Raw genomic sequence first — 24,921 nt, forward strand, 5'->3', positions numbered from 1 at the left:
AGAACCTTTTCCTGATATCCAAACTGAACTACCATTATGAGATCCTCCCCTCCTCCATCTTCTCCAGGCTGAACAAACCAAGTGGTCTCAGCCTCTCCTCATATGGTTCCCCCTAAATGTACCTGTAAAATCATCCTGTCATCATTTTCTTTATTCTATTGCAACAGATAACTAAGACCACAGTAACAGTCAAAATTACTGAAATCTAAGTATTTGCTTAAAAAAATTAGTTTCTACATAGACAGAGTCTGTGTAGGAAAATGCCACTGTTTCCAGAAGATAGTTTTGGTGCCTGCATTTGGCTTTACACACAGAAGCAGAAATGGAAGGTTTTGTCCCTCTAAGTGCCCAATGTGTGCAACTCCCCAATTATTTCATGTCAGCTTGGCTGGCTGATTTGGGCCTTTCTAGATGGTCAGTGCATGAGGAGTGCCTGTGTAGAGGTTCTTTTAAATTCCAGCTGCCAGACTGACATCATGCATTTTGTGAAGGGCAATTTTTTTGCATCATGATGCAACTGAGCTGCTGTGCACTGGAGTCAAGTGTAAAACTGGAATTCAGGCACCCATGGCAAAAATTGTACTAGCGATTATCTGATGACTTCTGCTGCAAGACCATGACTTAAAGCAGGAGCAGCACTTGAAACTGAAAAAATGGCAGATTTCAGATTTGTTGCTTTCAGTCAAAATTAAAATTGTTGAAATGAGTCCACATAAAAATCTAAAAAATACACAAACTACAGTTTGTGCTTGAGCTTACTCTAAAAAAATTAGCTCTTTTTAAATTAATGTTCTTATTTTAATTTCAGCTGTAGTTTGCCAATCATGGTATGAAACTGAACAGTGCTTTGGTACAAGCCCCCTCTCTGCTGGTATCCAGGGTACAAAATATCTTCTCTAACTGCCAGTATTACAAGCTACCACTGCTTTTTGCTGGGCAGAAACCTCTCTAAATAAAGCTTTGCCTTAAGCCCTTACATAGGAATACAGAAGTCTCACAATCTCACTACCAGCACCCTTCTCAGTCAGAATAAATGCTGTACATTATGCAATTATAAATGCTTTTTTTCTCTCTCTTGTTTCACTCTGTCAGGTTTTCTTTTTGTTCCTTCAAAAGCAGCTGAGTGAACTGCTTACCATAGTGGTGATGAGCAAGAAGGCCCTGAAAAATGTCATGGGCCAAAGCCACAAGGATTTCATCAGACAGTACATGAATATTTTATGTTACTGCTCCAAAAGCCATCTGGAATAATGGCTACACCAAACCTTAGTCCTCTTGCTTTCCTTGTGGTTGGAGCTCATAATTTTGCAACAGCAAACTGTATTAACCCCCCAGCTCCACCAAAAAACAATGTGAAAAAAAAACCCAGAACAAAACAACTAAACAAAAAACAAAACAAAACCCAAAACCAAACCTAACAAAAAAACCAAAACACACACACACAAAAAAAAAAAAACCAAAAACAAAAAAAAACCACCCACCACCCTAAGAAAGCCAAGAGCTCAGCTGCTTGATCTTGCTTCTGGAGTTGCTATATACACTTGCTGAAGTGTACACACAGAAACCACAAAAGAGACAGAGGACAAGAAGACCAGAAACAAGAAATTAAGCATATTTGCCCTTAGAAACAAGGGAGAAAGTGTTAATCTTACTGAAATAGGATTCTTGCAGTACTGGCAAAGTTACTGTCAGGATAAATTACTTGCTTCAGCAAATAGCAAATACAGAAGCAAGCCTGCCAGGGTGCCAGACTAGCTCAAACAACCACCCCCCATCCAGCAAAGCATTTCTACATTTAGTTCCTATCTCATCACTTTTCTCCTGCTCCTATTTTTGCATCTGTGCTTTCCTCCCTCTCCCTTTTGCAGCTATATTCCAGATAATGCCCGGAATTTGCAATTTAACATTAAAACCAAGACAAAATAAATGAAGGTTTTTTTTTTTTTTTTTTTTTTTGGTGTAACTTGAACAGAGAATCCTTTCTCAATAACACACAGGAGCAAAGGTACCTCTTCTGCTATTGCATTTCCCCAGAAGATTTGAATGGGGATTTAAAGGTATGTAAATTTTCATTATTCTAACACATTGAAACAGTTCCATAAGAACAAGTATTTTCAGTTTCCAGCATGTCCAAAAAGGTTAATTCCTATGTGTACTCCCTAAAAACTGGAATGAAGTTCTGCATTGCAACCCTGGCACAGACAAAACTAAATGAAATCTTAAAAAATAAAAATATTAGCACAAGAATAATGTATTCTTGAAGACTCACCATATATCTATTTATACAGTAATTCTACCACATGAATAAAAAGTAAGCACTGGTTTGAAATTATCACCATACTAGATCTTCTCCCAACTCTGACAGAAACATATTCCATAAGACACTGTATCAAACTAATAAAATCTCAATTGTTTGCAAGCAGGCTCTGCAAGACCACACTGCATTTCATTTACCTGTCCACAGTTCTGAAAATCACTTATAAACAGTAACCATTTAAACACTGTGGAGGACACAGCACTATGCAATGACAATATTATAGGACTAAAGTTCATACAAAACTGACTTTTTTCTATGATTTAATGATTGTCAAGATATTTAGAAATGCTTCTCTAAGATCCTCTGCAGCACTCAGCTGCAAGGCTGGGGGAAGGAAATATAGGGGAAGGAAACTGAATAATATCAAAATAATGAGAAGAATATTCTGTACTAATTCTAATAGTAGTATTCTATTTTATACTAATTCTTACTAATCCTAGCCAATTAAGGTGCACATAATCCAAGTCCTGAAGTGACAAGAATGTGAGAAAATAATTTATCCAAATAATACTATGCAATTATATTTTTGTAAATTCTGGGATATAAATAGTAAAAAATCATATTTTGAGCCACTGAATCATCCTAATAAATTGCTCAAGAAGCTGCAAAAAGATTCCATAAACACAAGATAATCAGAAAAATGCTTAAGTTGTTAAAAAAAATCAATTATATGAATAAACAAACCAAGAGCCAAATATTGTATTGTATCAGCAAACTACAGCATATGTTAAAATAAGGACTACAAAATAGACTGATGAAGCTTGCATTGTCAAAACATAATGGCATCTTCATAAAGACAGACACAATTTAGAAAGAGCTTCTTCACAGAAGTCAAAAGAAATACAGTAGAAATTCATATTCATTAGAAAAATCAGTTGTGAAGAAACACAGTTGTGAAAAATAGTTGTGAAGAACAATGCAATGACAGAAAGAAGTATGTTAGGAAAGCTCAGCCTAAGAAACATATTTTTAAATACTTTTCTGGTGGAAATCACAGAACATATTGTTGGTACGCGTTCACTTTCCAGCAGCAAATTCAATGCAACCATCAATGTCACCAGCAAGAGACAGTGGCACATTTTGGTACACCTGTGAGAACTGTGGAGTTATGTTTTACAAAAACACGTCTATCTTCCTAAGTAATTTATTGTAAAAATATATAATTGTTATACAGCTATGTACTCACATTTTACCCACAGACACACACACAACTCCAATGAAAAGACGTAGCCAGGCCCACCAGAATGTGAATTATAATGACAACCACAGGGAAACAGAACCTGTGAGTGTGAATCCATTCTGATGTCATTGTCATATTTATTCAGGGAGTTCAGAGCTCACTAACATCAAGGAAGAGCTCTCCACTGCCTCAATGAACTTTGAAAGAGAGCTTTGCTGAAATAAAAAACTAGACAGCAAAACTTTGCTAGTTGACTAGTTTAACTGACTACAAAGGTCAGTATGATCCAGCAATATTTTTACAATTTTTACCATATTTCTACCACTTATCTAAAACTCTACCTTGCATGTTCAGTTTGACTACTCCAAGAAGGCTAATCTCTGTTTCAATATAAAAGCAATCTACATAAAAGGAATACAAAGTTCTTCTTTCTGATGGGGCAAATCAGGAAAGGTCCTGCCCATGTGGGAGATTTGCTCACTTAAGTGATGATTTTAGTTAAATCTTTTGGCTGTAAAACATTCAGACCCACTAAACTCTCTCTATGAGCACTCTGCTAGTCTTAATTCTGAAAGCAATTGTTGTTCCAAAGCACTGAGGGTAGGAGTACAAGCTTAAGACACCAACAGATCCAAAGCTGCATCACAAAGTGTAGAGGTGGAAAACAAAAGGGGTCGGGGACTGGTGAGAAAAATGTTCATTTTCATAGCAAAAGGACTGACCCAAATACTGCCTTCTTTCTCTATGCTACTACCAGAAGTTTATTAACAGCAGAGGTCTTACAGAGATGAGCAAGGTTGGCATGGCTGTACTGAAGATTTAAGAACTTATTTCACCACTGAAGTAATTTTATACCATAGCTTAAATGAAACATGAAGAATAATCTTTAGAAGAGATTTTTGCATGGGGTGACAAGTAATGGAAACTGCTCCTCTATTTCCACAGTGGCAGCTTGTAGCTGTGACCAGAGATTTTTTTTCTTCTTATAATAAAGCAAAATTAAAAAGTTTAAGAACAAAACCAAACCCTCCCAAAATCCCACCATACTGATTTGCCCAGAAGGAACAGGAAAAACAGGGCCACATAAGAGAAATAAAATTCCTAGGGTATAAGTGATCCTTGGCTAGTCACTCATTTTATTTATCCTAGTTAAAAGAGGTGTAAAGATACAGTTTGACAACTTTCTTGGCTGCTTTATGACATGTTGAATTTCTGCTGGGGCAACATCAGTTATCTCTGAAAATATATTTGTTCCTATTCTGATTATCTTCACAGAGATTTGACACAAGGCTGTTGATTAAAAGAAGAATCTTCCTCTTGAGCTTGCAGATGAGGATATTGCTTTCACCTGACAACTTTTCAGTACTTTCTGTTAAATCCAGGAAGGAAAACAGAGGAGTTTTCAATTCAGATTTAAAAACAACTCATAGGCATGAGCAACTTTGCATGTTACATCCATGAGCTCTTCATCACGTGGATGATTGTCTCTGTAAAGGGAACTCACCATGAACACAAACATATAAGGAGAAAGAAATATGAAGAGAGTAGCAGTCTGACAAGGCACAAAGTTCCCAGCTGGATTAAATGCACTGTGCTATTTCTCACCCAGCTGAGGCTCTGACCAGAGGCAGAAAACTGCTGTATCTGTAATATTAAGGTACATAATGGAGTGAAATACAGACTATTGGACATATGCAGTATTTCTTTAGATATACCAAATGCTCATGAAAAACACACGTGCCTACCAAGTGGCTCTGGACAATTACATAACCAAATGTGTCCCTTATGAGCCATTTCTAAATACTTCTCCAAAAAAAAAAAAAAAAAAAAAAATCTTTCTTTTTCTGTCCCTGGCATTCATCACGTAAGCCTTGAACCAAACCACTTAATCTTCATGAATTCAAGTGGAGCCAGACTGCACAAAATCAGCACTATTATCTTCTGTCAAAACCATAAAATCCTAACAGTCCAACTGCCCTGCAGTGAGCAGAGATGGCATCTATTAGATCAGGGTGCTCAGTTGTAAGCATGCTGTATCAGCATTTCTCATATATTTCTTTCTCCCACTAGAAAAATGATCAGCACTGTTCTGATAACTCTAACAGAATGCAGGGTGCAGAGAAAACATTAAACAAACCTGCAGTACAGAGCTATACCAGGATTCAGCTATGCTACAAACTGTGAGAATTTCTCCTGTGACTCCTTTCTCCTGTTTTAGAAATTCTGGATCACCAAGGCATTAGAGACAATTTAGAGATCAAATTTAAATTCTGCATTATCATCCTTATGGTCATATATGAACACAAATACTGAAATGGGTAACTACATGGACAGCTGGCACTCCACTGCCAGAGTATTAGAGCTACATTTTTATCTGTTACCTTTTACTCTTCTTGAACAGCAATTACAGCAATTGTAATTCTTCTTACAACAAATTACAGCAACAGTTGCATATTACCAGCTTCACTGCTTTATCTATAGAACCAGTCATTTTTCAGTGCCAGGAAGACTCTGAAACCTATCATGAGGAAGAAACAACCTTAACACAGAGGAGGAATATAATGTACAACTTCAGAAGTTGAGAGACTATTTAGATGAGGTCAATTCTTCCTGGTTTTAACCTACCGGACTTGAAGGTAATGGCACCAGCTATAAAACTCATATCAAATGCTCTTGGTAAATTACAAAACTGTTTGATGAGTTGGTATTTTCATAACAATAAAAAATATGCAGGGAAATCAATTACAACTAAGCTTAGATGCTGTGCACTCATCTTCATCCCTCTCCTACTTTCAATCAATTTTTCCTAAAAAAAAACCTGGATAACTGGGTAACTTACTGGGAAATTTGTTAGACCTGGCAATATTACGTATGTTTTTATCAGAAATTCTTCCATCTACCTACTGTCATTTAACTCAAATTACTCATAAGCCCTAATAACTTAGTATAATCAATTCCTTCTATAGACTCTTGCAGACATTCTGGATTTCTTCCACCACTTGCTCATTATTTTTCAATGCACTTTTTGGTATTTGCAGATTTATCCCAAAATGCAACTGGTGTGATCAGCTTCATTGGTGGGATTTACCTGACTGACCTGCAGCAACTAATCAAAACCATGGAAGTACTAAATGAGAAAATGGTTTCAGTTCTGCAACAGCTATAATTTTATGGTGATCAGCCACAGGTTAATCACAGCCAATTGCACAGAACTGCTGATGTAGCAACAATACATATTAATAGGGTTACTATTTTTAATGCCTATTTCCAAGGCGCTGCTAAGACCTGGCTTGTTCAGGAGGCTGGGGCACAATCTATGCAAATTTGTGCTGACCTGGACCACACTGCCCTGCCATATGAAAATGTTTCACTCAGACAACCACCGAAGAAATAAGAAAACTCATCACTTGCTTTCTGAATACATGGAGTAGATACTTCTATCACCATCACCTCTACATATGGAAGATAACTTGTTTCATGGTCAGCCTGGTTTTAGTGAGGCTGTGGCACACAGACACATGTAATCTACAAAGATTAGGCCATTAAACCAGTGGCAGAACAAACACAACAGAAACAGAGAAATTTTCCATTTTCAGTATTAAAAATTAAGGGTATTCATTGCAGACTGATAATGTCAAAGTGTGGCTCAAAAAACATTCTGAATGTAGCCTTCAACAGAGCTTCAACGTGAGCACGGGCAATGACAAACTGGTAACTGAGCTGAACCAATTCAGAAGGTGTTGTTACTGAGCCAGGATTAGTGTGACTCCACAGAGGCCCAGAGCTGTGCACCCATCCCAACCTGTAAGCTCACACTCTAAAGTACTCCAAGAGTGCCAACAAATAAACACACTGTCCAGGAGCACCTGTTATAAAGAACAAAGATCTTTAAGAGAAAAGGAGTCCAGGAAGGCTGGACATTCTTCAGGAAATAAATTTTCATGGCACAGGAACAGCCCATCCCCATGTGTCAAAAGACAAACTGGCAGGGAAGACAACCAGCATAGCTGAACATCAAACTTTGGAACCTCAGGAAAAAAAAAGAGTTTAAGATCTTTGCAAGAAGAGGCAGGAAACTCAGGAGGACTCCAGAGACTTCATAAGGTTACACTGGGAGAAAATTAGAAGGGACAAAACCCAACTAGAACTTAATTTGGCTACTGCCATAAAAAAAAAAATCAAAAAAAGTTTCTATAAATACATACATGACAAAAGAAGGGTTTGGGAGACTCTCTATCCTTTACTGGATGCAGGGGGAAACAACGTGACAAAGGATAAGGAACTTAATGCTGCTTTTGCATCCATGTTTATTAGTAAGATCAATTGTCCTCAGAGCTGGAAGACAATGGCAGGGAGCAGAATGAAACCACCATAATCCAAGGGGCAATGGCCAGCAACCTCCTGGTGATATCAGCAGCATTCTCGGTTGCTTGTAGTGAGAATAATTCTACAATGCTCAGAAAAGGTCATTCTTACCAGGATGATAAGTGTAAGAATTTTAGTTTTAACTCAGAGTTCCAGTAAAACTTGTGTAAGAATCTAGTGTTATTTTCTGTTTGGAAATATGCTGTACCTTTCAGTACTTCATCTTTAAAAACAATCACCAGATGATCTCCTGCTAGACATACACACATCTATGGGGCTGTTGCCAACTTATTGCAAAAGTTCCATACCTTCTTGATGATTTCTCATAGGCAACTCCTCCCAGCACTGACACCTCCTTCTTCATAGCCCAGCCAACAAACTCCATCTCTCTCCTCACCCAGCTAACCCACTCTTTGGTAGCACTCGTCTTTGTATTGGACACAGCTGTGGCCTGTTCCTAATCTTTAGTGATCGGTACAGCTGCAACTCCTCAGGTGTGAGACTGCCTTCTGCACTACCTTTATTTTCTTACATTCTATCCCCCCACATGGGGCCAGGCAGGATCCACCCAAGGATATTAAGGGAGCTGGTGGAAGAGCTCACTGAGCCATTTTCAACCATTTACCCCCGTCCTGGCTCACAAGGGAGGTCCAATTGATTGAAGGTCAGCCAATGTGATGCTCTTCTACAAAAAGGGCTGGAAGGAGGCTCCCAGAATCTACAGACCTGTCAGCTTGGTGCCAGATCTGCTTAAGAGCCATCACATGGAACGGACAGAATTGTTCCTGTACCTTGAAAGTGTGGAACTAAATAACTGACATTGGGTTTGTTCATTGTTATTAAATACCTTATAATGGATAATTTTGGAATAAAACATCATCACTGCCAAAGTGAATACCTGATTATATCCACTTGTTCCCAATATTCTCTACTACTCTGAGATACACTCCTAGAAAAAAAACAACACCTGAAGTGCAAGTATGGGGTGCTCTGTGTGTCTTTCCAACAAGCCGGGCATGGGTAGCCAATGTATATTCCCAAGTGAAAAAGCCAGTTTAACATGATAAATTTGAATTCTATTACTAAATCTAGTACACTTTCAACAGTATTTATTTAAATTTATGAGTAGATGCAGTGTCAACATACCATGAAATGAAGGAACTACCAATTTCCAGCATGACTTACTTGATAAAAGGGACTGCATTAGATGCAGAGTTGTTGAATAAAGCAGCAATGCTACAGTGGTTAATTACAAAGTTACTTAAAGGAAGAAAATCTGCAATATTTTATAGAGTATTCAACTTGCAACTAGTTCATAGCATGGCTAACACAGTATTAGCAAATATAATACATTTCATAGAGGACTGAAGGAAATGCTTTAACGTCTCCAAAAATCATAGTTTAAGGCCAATTCCATATTGACCAGCAATTAGCAAACAGCAATTAGCTTGCTCTCAGTACTTTCCATCAGCGGATTGCAAGTGCAGTATAAAAGGGGACTCTAATTATGCTTATTTTACTGATGAGGTGAAAGATGCATGGGGAGAAGTAATGCAGCCAGTGATATCTGACAGACTAATTGCAGCCTGAGTGGTATCACTCTGCCCCACTAATCTCAGGCAACACTAATGGCCCTTTCTCACAGCAATTTTGACATAATTTCCCACATTTCTCTTTTTTTTTTGAGGTTTTTTTTTTCCAAGTGTAATCTAAAGACACTGTATCGGACACATTAACTTTTAATGACAGCCACAGGCAACTGCAATTTCCCTCAGTAAAATAAATGATTAATTAGTAAAACACAGTATGCAATATATGTCCAAAGTGACTTAGTCCTATTGCTAATTGTAGCAATTAGCTAAAACTCCATAGCCTGCATGGTGTTTTGCAGAGCACCAAAGAAAAAAAAACCATGGACTGAATAATTTATATTCCAAATTACACAAACATATAGACAACATATCTTAGTCTTCTAGATAAGCAACCAGTAAGGTCACTTCTGACAGATCCTTACAAATACCTAAAAGTAGAATTATGCAGCTGATAAACTATATATTTCATAAAGAATACATGGAAAATATTACCTTATTTCTACAAGCCTAGAGATTTTCTTTTTATTATGGCACTCAGTAAAATTAATCTACAAGCTCAACAACTAAAGTTTGAACAAAACCCCATTACCACTGACTACATGGATTCCTTCCCAATACAACTGCATTTTTCCATTTTGTTTATTTCAGCATAAAGACCTTCTCTTGCTAGGCACAAAGCCAAAGCCATACAAGTTTTGCTCCTATTTCTCTGCCTGAAGTGTTCGACCAAAGATTTTTAAAAAGGCAAAGCCCTTAAATGTCCCCTCGATTAGCCAGACTTCAACACTGCCTAAGCCAGCTATAACTCAAGCCATAAAAAAAGTTAACAGATGGAAATAATTTTATTCTCATCTGGAAGAGTGCAGGAAAGCCAACATATTGCTTGGTTAAGAGGCGTTATATATTTATTATTGCTGATGGCAATGAGTGAGAAAGAAGCTGTAGTCTAGTTTTCAGAAGCTCACTGGCCAAACACAATCGGTTCCAGAAATGTTGTAAAACATAGGAAGTATAGAACATCAATTGTTCTATACTCTCCCCTCAAAATGGGGGAGAAAAAAAATGACACAATAATTGAAGAAACATTCAGAGCAGAGAGGCCTGTCTCAAGTCAGAAGGTAAAGAATCAATTTCTTAGGGGCGGATAAAGCTCCCAATTTTATCCAACTCCGATTTTCTTGTCTTCTCTCTTTCAAATGAGAGGACTTATTACTGACAAAAAGACTTTGAGAAAATAAAAACAAAACAAAAAACAAGCAGTCAAAATAAACATCCAAGATCTGGAGAGAAAAGGGAAACCACAAAATCATGGACAGGCTGCAAAACAGTTTGCACTGTCTGCTGTGCTGAAGCAGCTTTTATCCAGCTGCCCATGCTGAGTAATATGGGTAATTCTCTGGTAGTACTTTTTCATCAAATTATGCATCCCACAGGCCTTGGTTACACAATTTATTGAAGATGTGTCTGTCAGAAATGGAACATCCATGAGAAAAAGCTGCAAACAAGATTGAGAGAGATCTTCCGGAGCACTTGGAAAATCACTGAGTTTCCTCACACGCCAGGGCCCCTCAGACTCTCCAGCTCAGTTCAGTGAGGTTCCCAAACCCTGGGTAAGAGCCTGCCTTTGAGCCTTGCATGGCCCAACCCATAAAGAATTACTAGTAGACATTTTCAAGGCTTTTTCACTGAAAGTGAAATGGTAATTAATTCTCTTAATTGAACGATCATTCATTAGCCTTTTTACTAAATAACATTCTCAATCTTGAAAGTTACTGCCATGTCTTCAATTTCCCTTTTCAAGATAAGACTAATAACAAGCCTGTAAGTCTGCTGCACAGTATAGCACATATTGTGTGCAGTTTTTCCATTTAGATGCTTCAATTACAAGCAACTGCAGCAAAAAAGCATATTTTACTAGCCAGTATTACATTTTGGCAGATCATAATTAAATTATTCCTTAGAAGCAGAGCTCAGTGCTTAAGAAGAAGGATTACATTGAATAACAGGGCTAATATTTTAACTCAATTAGCATGTTATTTTTCAATAAAGAGGTATACACTAACATAACTCCTTCTTCCATGGGTAATATCAGCTATAAAACAGAAATAGTGCAACTTTTTTTTCTGTGGTAACCCTTATAATTTTCCCCATGACATTTGTACGCTTTGCATATTTTTTAAGTGGATGAAAACATGTGATATATTATTATTTTTATAAATATATAATCTTATTTTACACTCTTGCAAGTATAGAATATTTCAATTCTATAAAAGACTGCCAGAGACTATGCTTTTCTACATCTAAAAATGCCTGAGCATTCCATAGTAAGGAAAGAATTTTTCTTTTATGTCTTTTATTCTGTACTGTTTTGAGTTTGATTTATAATATTGGTTGGAGCAGAAGTGATTCTTGGATGAAAAAAATCACACCTAGTTGCAATGGAAGTAAGGGATCTTCTCCATGGAAACTGTCTGCTAAGCATGCTCAGATGACTTATTTATCAGATTCTTCAGTACAATATTTCATTTTTATGGGATTATATTTTCTTATAATCTTTCACTAATAATTTAGAAGTGACATATAAATGTCTGAATATCTGAAGATAATCAAGTTGTGTCATTTCAATATAAATTTCTAACATATTTCAGGGTCATGTCCTTGATTGTTCAAAACAGCTACTCAGGTTCTTTCAAGGTAAATTACAGCACAGATGGACATCCAAACGTAGGATTAGGAAAAGGCCATTTTGATTTCATAGGCCAAGACAAAAAGAAAACTACAGAGACACACTGTGCTATAGCCAGTTGGGGAGATGAAAATTGTATAGTACAAAGGAACAAACAAGTAAAAGACTGAATGATTAGGATGAAAAAATAAGATCAATGAGTTACACATAAGGAGGTATTATTAAGTGGGCATGAAATTCCAGTGAGTCACAGGAAATAGCTTATGTTCTTTTTGTGGAGATCACCTGGTGATTGTTTTTAAAGACAAAGTACTGAGAGGTACAGCGTATTTCCAAACAGAAAATAGCACTAGATTCTTACACAAGTTTAATGGAACTCTTAACTTAAAGCTAAAATTCTTACACTTATCATCATGGTAAGAATGATCTTTTCTGAGCATTACAGAATTATTCGCACTAAAAGCAACAGAGAATGCTGCCTATATCACCACCTGAATGTTAGAATACTATGTCATATAATTTCATAATTCTTATTTACTTCCAAAAAAAATGAAGTTACGACTGCTTTAAATCCACTCTATAATCTCACATTCTATAAAAAAGCAACTAATGGGGAATTAATTATTTAAATTCTGGATTCAGTAACTCAGAAGGGGATTACGGATCCATACAGTACAGATCAAGCTCCTAGTGAAACTGGAAAGCCTGGGGCTTGCCAATGAGCAAAACTCATGCTGTTAGGAGGACTAATTGCAAACTACCATGGCTGAACCTTTGACGAATCTTTTCAGATAGAACAACAGTTCAATTTAGATACAGATGACCTAGAAGTGAGCAGTAAAACCCCTCAATTTATTTTCAGTCTTCATTATATGAAACTTCAACAGGATAAATTCTGTTTTCATCTTCAGGAAAAAAGTTAACAATGATGTAGTCACATATTGGAATGGTTACTCAGAGATTATATGGAGACTCCATTAAGGCACCAAAAGTCTAAGTGGACAAGGATTTGAGCAACCTCTCCTGAGTTGGCCTTGGTTTGAGTGGAGAAGGTAGACCTCTAGAGAGCCCTCTGCACATAATTTATTCTGTATTTCTATGAACTACATAAATAGAAACAAACAAACACAAAACCTTCTTGTAGATCAAAACAAAATGCAAACTGCAATTCTCTAACAATGAAGATCAAAGTTCACAGTGTATACCAGAGTAAAGACTCCACAGCTGGAAAGTATTAAAAACACTCCCAAAATAATTTTATTTCTCTAAAAACCTAAAGACAAACAGAAAAGAAAAGTTTCAAAGCAACATCAGCATTCCATAGGGGAAGCAGGAGAATATATCAGGACAAGACAAGCCAGGACTCTTGAAATTGTTCAGAGTGGCCCAGTGAATGGCCTACAATATCTGATTTCAGCCATCATTTACAAACTCAAGCTGGCTGAGTTAGAGTACTAACTCCAGTACTGTTACTTAAGAGATTTTTCTTTCCTCTGCATTTCTCCTCTAAATGAATTCCATGTGACTTCATAATGGATAACAACTCTAGTAGGAAAACTGAAAAGTTCTAAAATGCTGAAAGAAAACAATAAAATGCATTTTTACCAGAAGCAGTTGGCCTCCCCTGTCCCCATTTTAGTAAAAGCTCTAAAAAAGCTTCACACTCTGGACACCAAGATAGTAGGATCATTTAAATTCTGCTCAAGTATAAACTTTCTGACCTTCACCATGTTGAGGCATGACTATTTATACTTCTGCATCAATTCCATGTATTCAAGACATATTAAAATACATTAGGTCCATAAACTTTACTGACCCTTTTCTGTTGCTTAGTTCATTAATGCCGAAATATATTAATCTAACAAATAAGTGGGTGATTACCTCTTGCAGAACCCTCTTCATTTTCAGAAGCAATGTCTTGACAGCCGTGCAGTCTTGGAGCATCAGTCTGAAGGGCAGAGACTCAATGCCCCCACCTTCTTCCAGCCCAGTGAAAGGCCACTCCACAGACGGGCTGCCAGCCAGCTGGCTGACACGGGGGTGCCTGGCTTCTCCTTGCTCCACCTCCTTCGACAGCTTCAAGGACAGATTCCTTGTGAGAGAAAACAGAAAGGTCAACACTAAAATATGAAAAAGAACTAATAATTTGGGGGTGGTAATTCCTCTGAAGTTAAAGACACATACATTTGCTTATAGAGCCCACTACCATGAACGGCCTTTATAACATACTTGCAGCCATATGGTGCTAGCAATAAAACACACATTTATAAAAGGATCATATTCTACAGGAATTAAAACCATGTTCTAGCTCACGCCCTACAAAAGAAAGTAATTTTCTTAAAACAAAATACCCTATGGGCAAAACTTCTACAGGTCTATTATATTTCAGTTGAGCTTTACAAAAAAATGAATCTGTCATGCACTTTCAGAAGCTAAGTCAAATCATAATCTTCTGTGCACGTTGACTTAAAACTTAGAAAGAAACGAAAACTGGAAAAAACAAAAAAAAAAAAGAAAAACAAACAAAGAAACAAACCCCTCCCTTCTGGGCTTGCCCAGTGACATAAGATGAATCTACTATTGTATGAAATGGAATATGGAATTTAATTAATCTGCACTCACTCTTAGTTTTAGTTACTACTAAAGCTATATTTGCAGAACATGAAACAAAAAAACCAGTAAGTTGTGAGTGAGAATCAATTAAAGACACAGAGATTTTGATGGACTTGAAAGGTAATGAAAGATCATTATTTTCCTGCTTACACACTATCTTCCTTTAATATCAGAACAAGTAATCTAATCATTTTTCCCATGATGAAGAAAGTCATACTAAATTAACTCAGTACAATTAAAGATGCTAGCACACAAGCAGTGAAGAAAATCACAATTATTATTCATTTAAAATATTGTTCCAATTTTCCATTTCATTTGAATTTTTATGCAACACAAAACTGATTCTGCCATAGTTTGGAAGGACAAAGAACATTTTCCCACATAAGTCTTTCCTTAGCTTTAGTTTCATAGGATCCACAGACAAAACCAGATTAATGTGATTTCTTAAGCAATTCCCTATCATACTAAAAACTGGAAATTAGGATACTATAACTATCTTTTATGGATGGTTCATTTTTATATTTAGAAAGCTATGTAATATGCAGTAAAAAACCATGTTAGATCAAGCCATGTACCACAGAGATCACACACACAGACAGATCCTCATGTTGGCCAATGGAACTAAAATTTCAGGCTCCTCAAGACTCAGAAAAGAACGAAAATTAGTCTGTGTTAATTTTAAAATGCACTGAAGCATATTTGAATGGAGCATTTTGCAACCTTTAAAATAAAAACATGAGGTGGATTGTAAAGTTGCTTTTGATTGAAGGATATTAAATCACTGATGTTTTATAGCCTTTAAACAAGATCCAGGAATAAATCACACAAAGAAAAAACAACTTATGAAACTGACGTATCATAACATAGACCACTTTTAAAGGTTTATAAAAGAAGCCATATGCAAACTATTGGAATCTACACTTGCATAAGATGTATGCATCCGGAAAAGCACATTATTTAAATTAAGATGAAACAAGAAGGTTCTCCTTCTTCCCCACCCAGCACCTGCAGACTAGAAGGCGGAGTATTCCTTAAAATATTCTATACATTCACTTCATAATTCCCACTGCAGTTTCATCTTCCTCATATTCCTCTACAGGCATTCTGTGTGGGTCCCATCCTGGCCCTGAGAAAGAGCCAATTTGAGAAGTACTGTCTCCCAGGAGGAGTCTTTTAATGCTCATCATCAGAGAGAAGACCCTGGTATCACCAGCCATGCCCTGCTCTCCTGTGAGGAGAAAATAAGTGGTGTTCTTGGAAAACTATCATCCCCCCTGGAAGAGATACATTGTTTATGTATAAGCTATAGATGTACTGGAAATATAGCAATTTTGAATTTCAAATAAAGACAATATTTTCAGTTACTTCAGTGGGTTTCACTTTGCTATCGCACTGTTCAACACATAAAACTGCCATCTCTTCAAACACAGAATCTTGCACTAAAGTAAGAAAAGCACTGTAATAATACATTACCACTCAAACTCTTAAGAGTTTAAGATCTGACTCAGGTGTTTCTTGAAAATGGTGACTCAGAGTTCAATGGTACACAGAAAGCATCCAGGTTATACAGCCCTTCCTGATAGTTCAGAGGGACTTTAACTGATCTGTGACAGAAAAACTCTGCACTCTCTGATACAACTCATTCTACTTGGTGCAGAAAAAAAATCTCATTTAAGCTTCGTTCCAGAAAAGGTATTCCATCAAGTTCATTATTATCAGCTTCTAGGTGGTCTGTTACATTATCATTGCAGTAATCCACTGCAATTCATCTCAAAGCAGCAATAGACATATAGAAAGGGAAAAAAACCCCAAACAACCCAATTATTCCTAAATTAGAACTTTCACTTTAGTGAAAAGTAGGGCTGGTTTCTTGACTGGTAGTGCAGGAGCTCCTTACAGAGGGCCAGACACCTTGACCTTCCTAACATGCATTTATTTTAATCAAAACATTTCACAGCCAAATATTATCTATGACAAACTTCTTAAGTCCTTGGAAAAAAGCCTCAAAAGTTCTATTTTAATGACCAAAGCAATGTATTTCCTGTAAATGACAACATTAACTACATAATACTAGCAACATACAGTATTTCAGACAGGCAATTCAGCCACTTTTAAATACATGGCTACAGCGTGAGCTCTAAATTCACCTGCCATACACTCAGGCTAAATTCCTACTTCAACAAAACCACACCTGAAAATGTTCTGAGCACTGGAAGTCAGTTTCAAAACGCTTCTGAAATGGCTCAAACCAACCCCGTTACCACTCTTCCCAACGATTCCCTGGCATGGTTTGGTTGCCACTACAGGTAAATTGGATTATTCCACTCCATTCTGGAGGATGCCAGTGGTGCAGATGTGCACTCAAGTACGATCCCATATAGAGGTCACCTCAAATCCCTGAGCACTGCAATGGAGCCGTGAATTGTAACAGAGAAAAGGACACAATGTTAGTAGAATTACTGCCACCATAAGGTCAGAAAACCCACAGAAACCTTGTTACAAGTCTGTAAATATTAAATACACTGAAAACGTGCAACTCAAGGGTACTTCGTACTTTGGTCCTGCTGGCTTGTTTCTTATATATCTGGACATATCCACTGAGCATCACAAATCTACTCCCTCATTCCTAATTGATACAACAAATTAGAAGCTACAATATCCACAGTCAGTAAAATGGTAGTGCCATTAAGGCAGATGTCTATTTCAAAAGCAGTCTTTATTGAAATAGTATGCTAGCATTAAAATAATCAATCAGTGGCTTTCAGCATTTAATAGCCTCCATCAATCCAATGTAACCACATGTTAACTGAGTAAGAGACACAGTTGTGCAGATCCTTTGAAAGCTCCTTTTCCCTAGGAAGGTAGAACAAAAAGAACAAAACAAATTTTCCCTTATGAAAGAATTCTTATAGCATTTTATTAAAAAAAAATTAGGAATGAAGGGAAAAGAGAGGAAAAAGGAAAAAAAAAAAAAAAAAAAGAAAGGGGACCCAAAGACATGGATTTGCAGCTTGAGCTTGTTTAAGTCATTCTTCCCTTCTTACTGATCCTCAGATCAATGATTTGAAGAGCTTATGGTAATTTGAACTTCACTTACATAAAGATCCCCAGATTATGTGGACTTTAATCTTCTTAGTTTTCATCAGCAGTGCTCAAGATGTTGCTAAATCAGAATTAGCCTAAACTAATACAATTGGTTCCCCTGAGTCTGCTTCTCTTGATATCAGCTTAACAGAGGAGAACCCATGTAACACTGCTGGCATCAGGAAGGCTCTGAACGCCAAGCATAAGACCCCAGACTCTATGAGAAGAGCTGAACACACTTTCTTTCTCCCCTCAGGGCTTATCTTCTAAAGCAGGGTCTTATAAACAGCCTTAAATCTCTAATCTGCAGCGTTTAAGGGTGCAGCTGTGTGTGTAAATATTTATCAAGATACCATGTATATACACACATGTATTTTTATAGCTCTCTGTTTGTTTATATATATATATATATAGTTGTAGATATTATACATATATATAAACACATAAAAATTTGGTCTTAGTAAATTTTTCAAAAAAAACAAGTAACTCTCATTTGTCTATAGCTTGGCCCATCCTTTTACACGAGAAGAAAGATGTTTTTAGTTTCCTACAGAGGTTATGTCCTGAAATCCCATTTCATATTAATCTAGAAAGAAATATGGATTGAAGGCTTTCTCCCATCCAGAATTTTTTTTTCTTCATTAACAGTAAATAGGTCTTCCTGCTTCAGAGAATTAACTAATTATTATTTTGATAAATATCCCTCAGCTGGCCCACATAAGACATGTAAGAGCAATTGCTTCTGCTTTTTAGAGGAAAAGCTGCCTACCTCAAATACTTCCAAAATGCAGTTTGAAGCACTCTGTGGCTTTCCTAAAACAAAGTACATCACCTGTGAAAACCTACTATAATCCCATACTGAATCTTAATCTCTGAGTGATCTCCTACTAATATCATCTAGTAATGTACATGTTTTACCCCATAAAGTTCACTACCAAAATACAGGGACATATTTTGGAAAAAAAAAAAAGCAAAGGCCACATTTAGCAGAATTAAGGCTAAGACTTTAAAAAGCATGTCTCTAAGTATTACAATGAAGATACAAAATAATGTCCTGCGAGGTGCCTAAATGTTCTCAAGACGTAGTCAGGGAGGATAAAAAAATTGCAAACTCCTCACTCAGTTCTGAAAACACAGGCATTGCGATATTAAAATAAAAAGCTAACCAGAACTTAAACACTTGGCTAATTACCTGTATTAGCATTCTTTGGCATCAAAATTTCTACCTCTCTCTGTCTCACAATTTCTCAACATTACTTCTGTTCTAACAGAAACTGCTTCAGAAGTTGCAGGGATAAGATTTCAGAATCTTGTACATCAGTGTGTCGTAAGGTACATGTTGTTAGACATTTTACAGCTTTGAGAGCTGTGGATCCTCTATTGATGCCATGATTTTTCAAGGTCAGCCTTTCAAAGAAATGATGTCCAGTATCTGTCACTATCAAACGCTCCACCCCCACACAAGTGTGCACACAAAACTCTAATGGGCAGTGCTACTCCAAATTAAGAGACTGTCAACCTTTTCCATTGAAACTGCTTTTCTTTCCAAGGTTTATATCACAGTCATAAAGATATACTTTGGCTAGAACATGGTGATCAACAATACAGATCAAATTTTATTTTAAAAATATTTTAAAAATTTTTAAAAGCCCTCCATCTTTCAGCTGCTGGTAAAGTACTGCTCTTAAGGGCCTGTCAAGCATTTCTTTCTCTAAACTCCACAGGAGTTAAGAGCTCTGTTTATATCCCCTGATCTAGCACACAACACTTCAAACTTCAGCCCTTTTATTCCTCCTGGAACCTATTAGGAAAACTTAAATGTAAAACATAAAATAAGATAATGTAATGAAGAATCAGATAATCTTCAAATAATAGCTATTTGGAAAAGACCAGCAGGGTTTTTTCACTTGCAAATATTAAGAGAGCAGTAGTAAGTAAAGCAACAAAGACAAACCAGCAAAAGTAAATGAGGCTGGCTTGGCACTGAGACTTTGGTAGCTTCAGTCTTTTTAAATTCCTCCCCACCTCCTGAAAAAAACAAGTCAGCAGGAGCTCCCTCTTGAAACCATTTTACAACTACTAATTAACACTATGTCTCTGTTCAGGATATAAAAAAAAAAAAAATAAATTTTGCCTATTCCTGTCCACGGCAGGGGAGTTGGAACTAGATGATCTTTAAGCTCTCTTCCAACCCTGTGATTCTTTTATTTGGACAAAGGATACATCTCCCTGCAGACATCGCAGTGTTTGTAAAAACTACACACTTCTGACTGGATGCTGCCTCAGTACAGACTAAGGCTGAATACACTTGGTGCTCTCTCCAAGTCTCACTCCAAATGCACTCCACACAATGGGATCACCTCAGCTGACCTGGGACTAGAACCACAACATTTTGATCTAATCTATTAACAACAGGCGCTGAAACATGTCCAGAAAACTTGATACTATTGGGAGAAATGGGAAAAAATGAGGGGCAAATCTGTTTTGTCACTGTCACCTTCTAGATCAGAACAACATTTCTCTTCACCTTTGCCCTAAATGCTTCAGTCTTTCCTTTAGAAAATGTGCAGATGCAACATTAAACTTTAAAGCTTTTATTAGGTTAAAAAAAACCCCTGTAAAATCACAATGGATATTGGATTTGATTACTGCCTTCTAAGAAGCACAAGTGGTACATTCCTTTCATTCAGTTACCAAACTAGGTTTCATTACTTGAAAACAAACTGTCAAAAGCTTCCTACTACAGGTAGTATTTTTTGCTATCAAAACTTTATGAAATACTGATCAAAATTATGTGCATTTTAAATGAAAGAAGAAAAAGGCAAGCAATTTTCTGTGCTCAATAAGAGGGTACTGAACTGTTAGTATAGGCTTTAGTGGGAAAATTGGTATGCTAACAGGAAAGGTTATGTTTGCTTAGTGCTAAATAGAATTCACAGATATGGGCAAGACAGACTAAGATGGATTTCTAGTGAGAGCAGAAAATTAAGTGGAAAATTCATATACCTCATAAAGGAGACAAGCCACTCACTTCAAGACCTGTCTGAATTGGTGTTTAAGTACCTGGGAAGCACCTAATCATATTATTACAGCCTAACCCAAGATATCTTTTGATGTGCTATTAAGCATTAAAAACACTTCTGTGGAGCAAGCAAGCAATTCATTATTGCTTGTGTTGGCCAAGAGGTTCATCTGAGATGCATAACAGATTTAAAAAAGGTCCAATTAATATTTACTAAAATACCTTCAGCATTCTGTCATCTCTCCCTTGATCCCAAACTCTGCCTGTCTTCCCCTCATCAGGTGACTCAGGGACATCTTCCTGGATTGGATTCACTCACAGAAATGTCTAAGTTTCTGCCAGGGCTTAAAACAGATACAGACATCTAAAGAATCATCCTACAGTTATCATGCTACAGCCACATACTTTCCTCCATTAGCAAAAATGCCCAGGCCTACACGATTAGATGGCAGAGACTCAGAGAAAGAAGAAAATGTCAGAGGAGCTGAGCAGTTAAGGGATGCCCTGTACGACAATTAGGTATTTAAAACTGTGTGGGTGTTCAGAAAAGTCCAACTAGTAACTCTAAAATTTAGCATTAACTCTGCATTTTCAAAGTGAAATATAAAATAAGTACCAGAACACTATCTCCAAAATACTCATTGATTACAAACACAGCTTTCTGAGCAATGATACCTTTCAATACTCTTCAATGGAATCGACACAATGAGCTTCTATTTTGGTGAAAATATGTGATGAAACCAATGTATCCCTTCTCTCTTTCCTCCAGCAGTTTTACAATAAGGAGTAGAAAACTGTTGCATCTAAATTCAGATGATACCATCCACCTATGGTATGTTGCAAACTTTACAAATATGTCAGGAGGAAACTGCAACTTTAAAATCCACCCTTTTTCATTATCACATACAACAGTTGGAACCTAATGTTAACATTAAAAGAGCTTTTATGTTAAATTCTCTTTTATGACCAATAACTGAAAGCATGTAATGGATTCAGGAACATAATTCATAAAGAAATCCAGACCATGTATGTAACTACATACCCATTCTTGAAGATATCTGTCTACAAGCTATTTTTTTCAAGGTTCTATTGTATTCTTCTTTAAAGTTTTGGGGAACATTAGGGAAGTGCGAGCCACAAAAAAGCAACAAAACAACACAAGAATTCCAGCACCCGTGCTAGTTTATTGCTTCAGTGAAAAAACAGCTCACACTCCATCATCTTGAAATACAAGAGTCTGAGAGCTTCACAAGCACAAAGATTTCTGAGGAACCACTCACCTTCCAAAGGCTCAAAATCTCTCCTCCCCTCCTCAAGACTGCACAGCTCCAGACAGCAACTTACAAAAACTGCCCCCAGCACAACCAGAGGCCAATAACTCCAGAAAAATTCCCAGCTACATACAGGGATAAAAGGCTACATTGAGAGACCCGTGTGTTGTTTCCTTGGGAGTGTCCTCTCAAGCAACCAGAGGGCTTAAATTAACACAGAATACTTTCACTTACAAGGCAGGTGTTTGCAATGTCTGCACTTGGAACCTCATTAGCGAAATTAAAGCCTTGCAACAGCACACGCTCAATTTTTTAAACAAAGGCATTAGAGACCAAACAAAAAGAAAGCAATAAACTAATTAATGTGTAAATTACCCTAATTGTTTTGTTCTCACATGACGTTATCAATCACTAAGTGCCACAGCAGAAACATGTTATTTTATCATCTGGTGAAATTAGCCTGCCTACAGGAGATTTCTTTGACTTTGCCAGTATGGTCCTTCAGTGTTTTTATTTTTGATTGCAAATAACTCATTAAAAATATTCAGAATATTTAATTTCATTTGATTAGACCACTGCAGTAGTGCTTCCATACTGCTCTTTTACAGAAGAAAACATTTCTTGTACCTTCTCTGCCCCATAATGTGGCCTGCTGTGAAAAAGAAAATATAATGAATTGTCAAACTGAGGCCAGAAACAAATGAAAAAGACAATGGTTTTTGGTTTGGTTGATTAGGAAGGACCCAAACTCAGATCTCTGATTCACACTGAAGCTATCTCCAAATATTTATTTGTACACCAGCATAGAGGAGGAAATAAGCATGCTAAAACTTCAATACTAGCTCAGCTCTTCATGCTTGCAATATTTTTGTTCTGATGCAACACTGCTTGACAGATAAGTGCCTACACACCATGTCCCATCAGAAGCCTCATTCTTTCTGCAATGTCTCCTGTCTCTCTTCACTTTGAGGGCATCAGGTCTACTGCCTTTTAACACTGAGTTTTGAGGTTGTCATACTAAAATTCAATGCTCATTTCAGCTGTTGACTCTGTGGTTGCTACATTCTCTAGTTTGGGGACTCTGAATTACCTGAATATATGGGGTTACTGCAGCAGCTTGTAGTTTACAGAGCCAGTTTGCAGTTTAAGGCTGAGAATAACCTGAAGACCAATATTGTGCAAAACAAAACAAGTTTAGAAAAGCCACATCTCACTGAAAACATACAATCCATGATTTGAGTTGGATGTCTGATGTCTAAATCCTTTTACACTGCACATTTTAAATTTTAAGCAGTAAATGACAGTTATATTTAGAATACAATTTCTCTTAATTTAGCATTACTGCAATAACTTGTGCCATTAATTTATTAAAGCTTGCAACAAATATAATAATGAAAAAACACACTTGTAAAAGTTGCTGTAAGAAAGTTATTAAAAATTTAGTGTGATTATTCATTTATAATAGAATTTGTAGCATTTCTTCTGTGAAAACCTAAATGTACATTACATAATAGCATAATGAATTCTTTTAGCTACTGATTTTAGCAGGAGAGCAACCCTAATAATTATTGGAGTGTATGTTAAAACTTGCTGCCTGTAGCTCAACTTAGACTGATATTGAAACTGGACCTGCCAACTCATTTATTTTCAAGGCACCTCACAGTATGACTCCAGCTTTTGGAAAAAATTCCATTTTTAAAAATAAAATGCACAAAATGTCAATTTCTGGCCCACACTGTTGCCAGATAGAGCATGACATTTTGACCAAAGCTCACCCTATAGATTTTGGATGCAGAAGACAAAGCATCTAAAAGCTACACCTGTGCACATAGAGACACTGTACAGTCTTTGAGGTTGACTACTGCTTGACTTATGAGTCTGACCCTTTTGTGGCAAGGCCATTTTTCTTTGTTTATTTGACTTGAGTCACTTTTTCTTTTGTTGTGGGTGGGGTTTTTTTATTTATTTTTTATTTTGGGCTTGTTGGTTTGGTTGTTCGGGTTGTTTTCTTTTTGTTTAAGGAAAAAAACACATCAGCTTTGAACACACAATGAAACATTTTGAGGACAACTGTCGAATCATAGACAGATTTGGGCTATAAGGAATGATTAGAAGTCATCTACTCCAATCCTCCTGCAATGTGCAGAAGTATCTTCAACTAGATGAGGTTGCTCAGAGCCCCATCCAGCCTGACCTTGAATGTTCCATTCAAGAGATGGGACATCCACCACCCCTCTAGGCAGCTGTTCCAGTGCCTCACCACCCTTATTCTAAAACACTTCTTCCTTCTATCTAACATTACACCTTGTCCTATCACAACACAAAGTTGTGATCCTGCTAAAAAAGTCTGTCCCACCTTTATTACAGGAACTCTTGATGTTACAAAAAATAGATAAACTAGCAGCATTCACTTAATAAACACAGCTCTTAGGCCCCCAAAATCCAAATGTCATGTCTTTTAGTCTGCATCAAGCCAGGTATAAAGATTTTTACCACGTAACCTAAAGTTCCTCTTACTGGTTGTAACAGTAAGTTGATGGAAAGTCTGATCAAATCTTCAGACAGGAAAGAAGGCACTGAAGTCCTATGGCATGCAGAATGTGTATTTGTAGTCACTTCTTTGAGTGGTCAGAAATTATTCATATTCCTCTGAGGCAATATTGAAGAGTAGGGATATCTGTCCTTGAAATTTTTTATTCCATCTCACTTGGTTGGTCTGCTACAGTACCTAGAGCCTGTGTACCTGCATCTGCCACACTTAACATCTGGCAGCAACTTCCCAAAACTGCAG

At 36.9% G+C, this 24,921-nt stretch overlaps 1 protein-coding gene across 2 annotated transcripts in view; it reads right to left on the reverse strand.

Moving 5' to 3' along the window:
• CCSER1 (coiled-coil serine rich protein 1) overlaps positions 1-24,921 on the reverse strand; it is a 607,381-nt gene that overhangs the window by 351,264 nt on the left and 231,196 nt on the right. For both annotated transcript variants that reach the window (XM_063156613.1, XM_063156615.1), the window contains exon 6: positions 14,022-14,232. In XM_063156613.1, the coding sequence (XP_063012683.1) occupies positions 14,022-14,232 (211 nt within the window). The remainder of the gene's footprint in view (positions 1-14,021; positions 14,233-24,921) is intronic.

This window comes from Melospiza melodia, chromosome 5, assembly GCF_035770615.1.
Source record: "Melospiza melodia melodia isolate bMelMel2 chromosome 5, bMelMel2.pri, whole genome shotgun sequence".
Lineage (NCBI taxonomy): Eukaryota > Metazoa > Chordata > Aves > Passeriformes > Passerellidae > Melospiza > Melospiza melodia.